This window comes from Malaclemys terrapin, chromosome 4, assembly GCF_027887155.1.
Source record: "Malaclemys terrapin pileata isolate rMalTer1 chromosome 4, rMalTer1.hap1, whole genome shotgun sequence".
Classification (NCBI taxonomy): domain Eukaryota; kingdom Metazoa; phylum Chordata; order Testudines; family Emydidae; genus Malaclemys; species Malaclemys terrapin.
The window spans coordinates 67,306,512-67,316,703 of NC_071508.1; the positions used below are offsets into that span (position 1 = coordinate 67,306,512).

General features: G+C 42.1%; 1 protein-coding gene across 1 annotated transcript; it reads left to right on the forward strand.

The window, feature by feature from the left end:
- The first annotated feature begins 243 nt into the window (after positions 1–243).
- On the forward strand, positions 244–9,018 carry SVIP (small VCP interacting protein). The gene is made up of 4 exons (XM_054027947.1): positions 244–451; positions 3,610–3,660; positions 6,280–6,396; positions 7,850–9,018. The coding sequence occupies exons 1-4, from the start codon at positions 389–391 to the stop codon at positions 7,862–7,864; spliced, it is 246 nt and encodes an 81-aa protein (XP_053883922.1). The 5' UTR covers positions 244–388; the 3' UTR covers positions 7,865–9,018.
- The last annotated feature ends 1,174 nt before the right edge of the window (positions 9,019–10,192 follow it).

The following is a 10,192-nucleotide window of genomic DNA, read 5'->3' on the forward strand; positions in this document are numbered from 1 at the left end:
ATCAGGGAGCAGTTTCTTACAATCTAACCTATCAGTAACTGCTACCAGTAGCACATTCCTACACGACACCCTGCGGTAGCCGAGCCCTCCGGTAACAGGACAATGGTAGAACTCTGACTCCCGCCTCCCCCCGAGCCTGCAGCCAGCTTCCCTCCGGCCTTTGTCTCGCGGCAGCCGCCCCCCACCCCGCGGCGGCGGCGGCAGCGGCAGCTCCGGAGCTGCAGGTGGCGCCGTGTGCCCCGATCCCAGAACTGGGCGGGCCCTGCCGGCTCCGCGCTCTGAGGGTGCCGGGCGGGACCGCCGCGGCGCGTCCCCGGAGCTCTGGCTGCCTGAGCCGGGAGAGCGAGCGCTAGGCGGCCCGGCGGAGCGGAGCGGAGCGGGGCCCGGCATGGGGCTCTGCCTGCCCTGCTTGGGGGGAGCCGCCGAGGACGTGGTGGAGACGCCCGACCCGGTGAGTGCGGCGCGCACGGCACCTCCGGGAGCCCAGCTCCTCTCCCCCGACACGCCCTAGCTGGGCCGCGCACCCCGCGCTCCCCGGCCCCTCCACACGCCAGCTGGGCAGGGACCCCCCGCCCCGGAGCAGGCCCCCAGCAGGTGCAGCCTCCTTTCCCCTCCTCCTCCGAACGGTTTTTTCTGGGCTAGCGGTTTGTTTGGTTGTTTTTCTATTTTTGTCGGGTTTTGAAATTACCCCACAGAGGCGCCACTTTCCATGGTGTGGTTTTCCCATAATCGCAGGATTAGAATAATGCAGCAGAGCAGAGGCGGGGTAATAGATGTTCGGTCCTTCGGCAGAACAAGGGCAGCAGCAATGTGCTGGGACGGGTTAGCCCACCTGGGGTGCAGTGAGCCGTGAGGATTGCTGCCTGCCAAGCAGGGCCGGTGCAACCACTAGGGTGCCTAATGGTTGAGGGCACCTAAAAGCCCGCTTAGGCAAGGAGGTGGAGTGGAGGTGAGCTGGGGCGTGGGGAGGGCTGCCTGCAGTAACTGAGGGGGAGAGCCGTACAGGGGACCCACTCCCCACTCCAGATCAGGGCTGCGGGGGGGGGGAGCGGGGCAAGTGGGGCAATTTGCCCCCGGCCCTGCAGGGGCCCTCGTGAGAATATAGTATTCTATAATATTGCAACTTTTTTTTTTATGGAAGGGGCCCCCAAAATTGCTTTGCCCCCTGAATCCTCTGGGTGGCCCTGCTCCAGATCACCTCCACTCTGCTGAGCACACAGCCCCTGCTCTAATTCTTCTCCAATTGGTGTTGCAAGCCTGGGAGGGGAAGGAGAATTAGAGCAGTGCCGGCGTGCTCACCGGAGGAGGCGGAGCGGAGCTGAGCTGGGGCGGGCTCCCCGGGCGGGGTTAGCTTTGGGGGAGGGGCTCCCTGGGCGGGGTTAGCTGCAGAAGGGGGGTAGCTGCTGTGGGGAGGGGGAGGGCTCCCCAGGTGGCGGGTGGGGTTAGCTGCTGCGGTGGGCGGGGTTAGCTGGGTGGGGGGATGGCGCAAGGTGGAAGTTTCGCCTAGGGCACGAAACTTCCTTGCACTAGCCCTGCTCCCAAGGGTGCACGCATAACATACTCCAGTGACATACACGCAGTAAGAGATCCTGTTGAAAGACTGCATTTTTAAATATTTATTTTGGGGACAGAGGGAATTAAGCCCTGGATGTATAATTAAGGGTTAAATATACCCTTTAATTTAAAAAAAAAAAAAAAAAAGAACCAAAACATTGATCTTGCATGGATCTGTAGAAGCAGCTCCATAGTGCTCTAGGTTTGTTAAGTACATTTATCTTTAAAGGGGCACCAACTTGAAAATCATATTTTTGTAAGAAAATTTTCTACTTAATAATTTAGGTCTTACTTGCAACTGAAAGAAGTTGATGGGCAAACAGATATTTTTCTCCCATTCCATCTTGTCTGCTTTGGGCATTTGACAGCACTTGGTATATCAGTTTCGCTCTTTCCCTTGTACAGACCGGATCTTGCAAGTATTTGCACGTATGGGTAGTGTCATATGAATGTTTGTTAGTCAGTTTCTTCCTTGATTGGCAGCAAGTGGGGGGACAGGGAGATATAAACATCAACAGAAAACTCTTAAGAACTAAAAAAACAAAATCCAAACATACATTTAAAAATTAGTTTGTCAAATTGAGTGTCTCTTTATAATGTTTTAAAACATTGAAAATCCTGTTATTTTATACTGTCCAAAAGTCTAGGTGCTTCTCGGTAAAGCTGTGCAGCTGTCCTTCTACCAGCTGGGTACTGCAGGGTCAGTACCTTACCACACAGTATGTAACCAGAAAACAAAAAACATAGGGTAGCACCCCTTCTTCTTAGCATGTGTACATGTCTCAGGAGGCACATGACCAGGATTCATCACCAAATTTGGTCCGCTGGTTGGATCATTAGCTTCCCTGGGCTACGTACTGATGGGGAGAGTCGTATGAATGCTAATCCATGCCCCCCTTAAACCCGAAACCTCTAGCATGAACTAAAATTAACACAATTTGGAGTTTGTCAGTCTCAGTCACAGGTGTCCTGCACTGGAAGTATCTGCCGGAGCACAAAGAGAGATCTGGTGAGACCATCTCTTAAGAGGGAGAGGGTAATTCTGTCTCTAAACCCGTGCTTGATCTCTCTGTTACACTCCTGTTTGTTATATGTACCCTCGTACTAGAAACTTTACTATGATGGTGAACTCATTTCACATATGCCATCATTCACTATCATTTATTACTGACATGGGTACAAATCTTCTTAGCATAGTTCCCTGCAACCTTGCGGAAGCCCACTGACTTCAGAATCAGTGGGACTCTTCATGGGTTTAGGGGCCCATGCTAGTTGACCTGATTGTTGGATTGAGATCCTGGTTGGGATTTAACTGGTAAGGAAATAAATCTGCTTTTCTAACTCTGGAAAACAGTGGAGCCTGGTTTTAGTGAACTTGCATTCAGTGAAAATCCATTTATAGTGATAGCTAGACTAGTTACAGTTGTTTTGTAAACATTACTATCAGAGGTTTCATGATGTTTGTTTTTAAAATATTTATACTTGTGATGAGGCACCTCTCATGAGGTTATTTTCATGAGGCCCTCAGGGAAACAGCAATCATACCAAGATCTCATTTTTCTTTTCTCTTCAAAGGGCAAGGACAACTTATGGAATATCTGTCCATTTCTCTGCCATATAAATACCTTCTTATTGCATGTTTCATCCTAGAATGTGTTTTTTTTTTTTTTTTTTTTTTGCGGTAAAGATACAAGTCATCTGAAATGTGGCCTTCTAATGGATATATCTGCAGAACACTAACTACTGTTACTCAAAGACTGGAATACATCATAGCAGCAATAACACTCTACCATCTTAGGAACCAAAAGCATACTGTCCTTATGTAGTTACTTTAATACTTAGAACAGAGAGAAGAAGCAGCTGCTGTTTGACCCTTAAGTTCAGAATTTGATTAAATAACTTCCATTGTTCATATGAATGACAAGGAACGGACATGGAGTAGTCTATGCATGATATCATTCAATCTTTTTTAAAACTATATTTTCATTGTTAAACAGTTTATTCTGTTTTCTCAACTACAGTGGAATATAACTCCTTTTTTCAAATTTTCTGTAGGAAATTAAAAGAAGACAACTTGCAGAAGCCGCAGAAAAGAGGCAGATGGAGGTAACATTACATTTATTCAGAAACTTGTTATGTAGCCACTGGTTTTAATATGGGAAATACCAGAGGTTTCTTTGCCGAAATGCAGCTGAACAGCATACGTGGACTATAGGCAAGTGGAATTTATCATTGCACTTGGCTGTCATGTTACTAATTTGATGGGTATAATGTATTTGATGGGTATTTATACAATGATGTCATGGAACATTGGCAGGGATTTTGAAAGGAGCTTAAGATAGTTAGGCACCTGACTCCCATTGAAATTCAAATGGCTCTTAGCGCTGTTGAAAATCCCTGCCATTATAAAATGTGAATGCAAAGCTGGAAAGTTCTTATAAACCAAAGAAGAAATTGATTTTTGTCAGTGATATTTTTGTTTTACTTTGACCACAAACACCAAAGAGATTTCAGTTGCATTTTTCAAAAATTGCAATTGTTTTGGCGGCATTTGCAAGTGTTACTTGCTACTTCTAAAACCTCAGCATAGCTGAATTTGTTGGCTGTTTGCTTCATTAACATGAGGGAAATATGGGTCTCTTTCCTCATCCCAGTCAATTAAGCAGTGGCATTGACAAACTCTGGGCCTGAAAAGTTGGGGACTTGGGTGTTGAAGCTTAAACTTCAGGTTTTAAGACTGGAGGTCTTAAACTTAGGAAAGTGGAAGGTAGTATGTGCCTTAGGGCAGAGGTAATAATAGGAGGGTGGAAACACATACAGAGCCTAAAGCAATAGAACTGTAGCCTTATTTGCACCTTACCAGACTTTTTTTAAACACTGCATAATCCAAATTCTTTAAAATGTCTTGATGAATTTCAAATATGCAGCTGAAATCTGAAGATAATGAATGTGTGTATTGTATGAACATTGTTGGTTGTTGTTCTCTGTATAGTTTGTTGGCCTTTTGCTGGTACGGGCTTATTCTGTTTGCTCCTGTTTAAAAGATCATGATTCATATTTGAGTCATGAATAAAAGCACTTTCTAAATTATTATAGCAGCATTTAAGTGATATTTAAAGGCCCTTTTATTAAAACTTTTTTGGTTTGCTTTGGACTACATTTTAATTAAAAAAAAAAAATTAGTACAGATACAGTGCTTTGAATCTCAAAGTACTTTCTAAATATATATCCTTGCAACAACCCTGAGTGGTAGGTAGATAAATACCATATAGGAAGAGAGATAGTAGATGGTGAAAATAGACACAAACTAAAGCTTCTATTTTGCAAAGATGCAACTTGACACACGAGTGTGTGTGTGTGTGTGTGTGTGTGTGTGTGTGTATGTGTATAAATGACTAGAACTAAGGCTTCCAGCCCTGTGTCAAACCATGCTGGAGCTAGGTCATTCTGTTTCTGTGCAAACAATATGCTAATCTAATATACTGTTCAGATCACCCTACTTCATCTTTACTTCATATTTTATATTGCATTGACAGCTTAATGCCTCTCTTCACATTCTTACTCCGTCTACAGTCTTGCTTTGTCACAACTCTGCTTTGACCGATATCAGTCACCACCACCTTGGATTTGTGCTAACAGTCTGTTCCTCTTTCCTCTCAGCATAGATTTAACCTTATTTTTTCTGTTGCTCACATGTAGTGTTATAGCTCTAAATTATGAGTTAGAAGCGCATTAAAAATTCTGTAAAATTCAGATTTCAAAATAAGTAAGAGAAAAAAGAAGCTATTATGTACGACCTTGGTATTCATGTTTTAGAACCTTATATCACTCTAATTTAGGTACTTATATGGCCCCATCACCATAGTAGCTCAGTGCCTCAATCTTGTAATGTATATATCCTCACAACGCCCCTATGAGGTAGGGGAAAGTACTATTAACCCTATTTTACAGATGGACAATTGAGGCACAAATAGTTACTTGCCCAGGGTCACAGAGGATATTTGTGGTAGAGGAATTGGACCTTTGTTTTACACATCCTAAGCTGGGCCCCTAACCACTTGGCCATGCAGTTCTACTGCATGTAAAATTCCCATTGACTTCTGTGGTAGGGTTTACATAAGGACTGTAGATGTGGAAATTAAATCTGTCATCTCCCCTCATGCATTTATTGTAAATTGTAATGAGACCTCTTGGCTAACATCTCTCTGTAGCCATAGGATGCCCTGTACTTGCAGGAATCCATGTGGTAAGAGAAGGTGGGGCAGTGATCCCATAATAAAGTAACAGTTTGGGTTCTTGGATGCAGCAGACTGCCTAAACCATCCTTTCTAAATTAAAATTCAATTGGTGAAGGTAAGAATATGGAGCTCATACCAATTGGAAAAACTGCAGGATCAAAGTGCTTGGGAGTTCTTGAAGGAGAGAGCGGGAAAACATTTAATTTTACAATTTGAATACAAACTACATGCATTTACTCATTAAATTATGCCCAGCTGGATATACAAATAAAAATGAAATAAGAGAATACCCCCTTTCTGTCACTGACAAATACTGTGCAATGTGAAAAAGCACCTTAAAAAGTTACACTGCTGTGTTACATACTAGTATTAATTAGTGTTTCAATATTGCTTCCAAATAGAAACCCACAAAATATAGTTGCCAAGATTTTATTTCTTTGGAAAGAAACTGGACTGCAGTATTTTACCCTATCTTATTTCCGTAAAGGCCACCTCTCGGGGTGTTAAGAACCCATATTCTGTGGAGCAAAAGAAAAAGAAACAGGAGGAAATGGAGAAACAAATTGCATCTTCAAGCTCTGGAGGAGGAGGAGGCGGACTTAGAGTAAGTTTTAAGATTTACTTTGTTAAATCCTTTTAAAAATGTTTTTAGATTTAACTAGCTTTATTAGTAAGTTCAGTTTTGTCTGTATACGTCTACTAAAGCAGTGCTTCTCAGTCAGACCACCGCTTGTTCAGAGAAAAACCGCCCTGGACCACCAGGGACTGTTTACCTGCCGCTTCCGCAGGTTCAGCCGATTGTGGCTCCCACTGGCCACGGTTCACCCGCTCCAGGCCCATGGGGGTTGCTGGAAGTGGCGGCCAGTATGTCCCTCAGCCCATGCCGCTTCCCGCAGCCCCCGTTGGCCTGGGACGGTGAATCGCGGCCAGTGGGAGCTGCGATCGGCCGAACCTGCAGACGCGGCAGATAAACAAACCGGCCTGGACTGCCAGGGGCTTTCCCTCAACAAGCAGCGGACCGGCTTTGAGAAGCATTGTACTAAAGAACTGTACAAAACAAAGTAAGCAGAAGTCAACTTAACATGTCCCAAACTGAAGTTTCCTTCCAGATCCTTCTTATCCACTTGCATTCTCAGCGGTTATCAACAGTATCACCCTGCTCCCGGTCACTGATGCCAATCATGAGTCCTATTTAATTTCTTCTTCCTTGACCTGCATATCTAGGTTGTAGACAAATTTTGTCAATGATTCAATTCCTGTCAAGTTTCTAAGCTGCAATCTTTCCTTTTTATTCCCACAGCAAAATCTTGTTCAGACTCTTTATCCCACATTGACTATTGCACTTGCCTCTTCTTATGATTTCTCCAATACCCATTTGATCCTTCCCTCCAATCCATTTGAAATGCAGCTTCTAAGATCATTCATCTTCCTTCGTGTTGTCTTACTACATCACCCACCCCCTCTTTGAATTCTTCCACTAGGTCTCCCTTTTCTACCACAAAACGCAAGCTACTTTTCCTAATCTTCAAGGCTTTTCACAGCTCTGTCCTTCACCACTTGTCCACTCCTGTCTCTTACTGCATTGCTCCCATCCTCTCTACTCCACCATTAATGCGAATGTTGACTTCCCATTTATCAACTTCTCCCACAATCGTATTCACACCTAATTCCAGGCTGCTCACTGGACATGGAACACCCTTACTGACCGTACTTGTAAGATGGCAACCTCCTTCAGAAACCATGTTTTTTTCCTCCATGCTTATAAGAAATTAGCCAATTAATAATAAACAGGCAAGGGAGAAGTTATGTATTTTTGGTGTGCATCTGTTTTTTTTAATCTACACTTTATATATGCTTATTTCCCTCTCCCTTACCTTTTTAATAAGTTGCTGCTTTCCTTTTAGATAGTAAACTCTTTTTGGGACAGGGATAGTATCTAGAAAGTTGTGCATCCTCTTGTTACACATAAAAAGTATTGGTGGATTTGAATGAAGTATGTGGACTGTAATGAATCACTGAGTTTATTGCATACATACAACTTTGTTTTATTTTTCTAGTGGCAGGTTGGATAAAGAAGTGTGGCATCTGAAAAGAAGAGGATCAAATACTGCCAATAACTTGCCAGTTTCTGCAGCTGAGTGGCACTTATTCATTGTGTGGCTTTTGCTGTTTGCATATGAAGATTCAACAGTACTTTGCCATTGCAGTACAACAGAGGTGTATGCTAAGAATATTTTTCACACAAAAATCTCAGAATGCAAAACAAAGGTGGCCAAAACTTGTCATTTTTTAAACTTCTCATGCTTCAACTTTTGGGTGGGGTGGAGAGTGGGAGATGCACAGTTATTTGAGAATGAACTTAGTATTTAATGGTGATAAAGTGACTATATTATATTTCTGCTCTTGAAACTAACTTATGCACAGCTTGGGTAATTTTTAGTGTGTGTGGGTTTTTCTTTTTGTTTTAGCATTTATTTAAAGTTTTGTTGAACTTTGCCTCTTTGTGTAAAAAAAAAAAAAAAAAAAGTTATCTTCTCTAGATACTTGTGCTGCTATCCATCTCTTCTGTGCTAATTATTGGTTAATTACCTGTGAATTTAGTGCCTTTAAAAGGCTTTTGGAAAAGCTTGGCTTCTGCAAATTGAAATTTTGTGAAATGTGCTGTAAAAAAAAAATCACTTTAAATTATAATTGCTTTACATGCTTTTATTGAGGTAAATATTTTGTGTTCTTATGCCCATTCTCTTTTCATTGATTCGCCAATTATGGATTTCTTTTGAGTACATAATTATATTATAATATGTACTGGAAGTTAATGCTATTAGCTAAACTAAACATTGTTGGCTATTTTGTTCTTTTTTGCACCACAAGGGGGCAGTGTTGTACTTCTGGAAATATTAAAAAATAGAAAAGGAAAAGACCTATTAGGTCATCTCTTGGATAGTTTATTTCCTGAAAGCTTCTGTACTACCTGGGTGGCTTAACTATATATAGTACAATAATATTTGCCAAGTGCTAGAAGCACTTTTACTGCTCTTTTGTATCAAGGAATGTCTGTAATCCTTTTCCAAATGTGAAACTGCTTTTGATTATTTACAGCTAACTAAACTGGTGTTATTATGAACTGATTCCAAAACTAGAAGTGACCTCAGAACACTACTGAGTAGAAGAGGGAATTTAGAAATGATCCTGTTCCAGTAAAAATACAACTTTTATTTTCCCTGGAGGGCACTATGTTTGGCCTATTATTGTCCTAGTGACTCCATTTTTGACCCAGGTTGGACTGTGGAAGTGTTACTTGGATTAAATACACTATCTTTTCCCCTTGAATCCAAAACTATCATCTTAAGTCCACTTTCTTGAAAGAACTAGCTTCCTGGCTTCTGCCTTCATAATTCACAATAGCAAAGGAATTCGTAACAAGAGTATACTACTGTTAGTTTAGTGACAAAAGCAGTGGCCTTCATAGAAGATACTGATACCTCACATTTACTTTGAGTGTGGGCATTTGCCCTATTCACTGTTCTATTCCTGTTTTACTGAATTAGACTACAATGGAAGACTGTTATAAAATACAGTGTGTGTAATGTACAATACAACTTTCTGTCCAGGATTTCTAGTAGAGTATCCTATAGTGTGACTATGCCAAGACAATTTGCGGTGCCAATAAAGTGCCAATTTAATGGTAGGGGAATTTGGGAGGGGGGTTGGATTGTGGGGTTATTTTTTTGTTTTGTTTTGGGGGGTGGGAGGGAGTTTGTTGATCGTGGCTTTGTTGATCAGGAATTTCTGAAGGAATTTGTGCTACCTGGAGTTAACCTCTGCATTCATTCACTTACACTGCATTGTGGCTCAGCAGTCAGCCAGGAGACAAATATCAATGTGTTGTGCTCTTAAGTGTGACACTATTCTGCCTACCAGCTTTTAACTGCTCTGTGACTCAACTTGGATTTATTTAAATGACTACCATACTTAAGTTTTAACAGTCCAGTCTTGTGAGAGTCAGAGTTCTTTCAGCTATATTGACTTTAAAAACATTCAAAAGTATTTGGCATCTTAGAGGATTAGGTTCATCATTGTGGTTTGTTTGTTATTCGTACTTTAGGGGTAGAGAAGAAAGTCCACGCTCTTGAGCTAGATTAACTGCTCAAAAAAGTGACATGGAAATCTGTTTACCCACTTGAATCAGTGGCTTCAGAAAGTACAGGAGATCTTGTCAATGGAAAAACTGAGCCATGATAGAAAAAACAAACATGGGATTACAACACTGCGTGGACTTCAAGTAGAGCAATCCCAGAATAACTTTTTAGCCCCCACATTCCAAAAACTCCTGCCTTTCTGGTTTGCATCAGCATAAAAAGTTAATTGAGTGCTTTGTACTTGGTTTTAGTGCAGAATAA

Coding starts and splice junctions, on each gene's coding strand:
- SVIP (XM_054027947.1), top strand. CDS start 389: ATGGGGCTCTGCCTGCCCTGCTTGGGGGGAGCCGCCGAGGACGTGGTG. Junction 452..3,609: donor TGGTGGAGACGCCCGACCCG/GTGAGTGCGGCG, acceptor AATTTTCTGTAG/GAAATTAAAAGAAGACAACT. Junction 3,661..6,279: donor CAGAAAAGAGGCAGATGGAG/GTAACATTACAT, acceptor ATTTCCGTAAAG/GCCACCTCTCGGGGTGTTAA.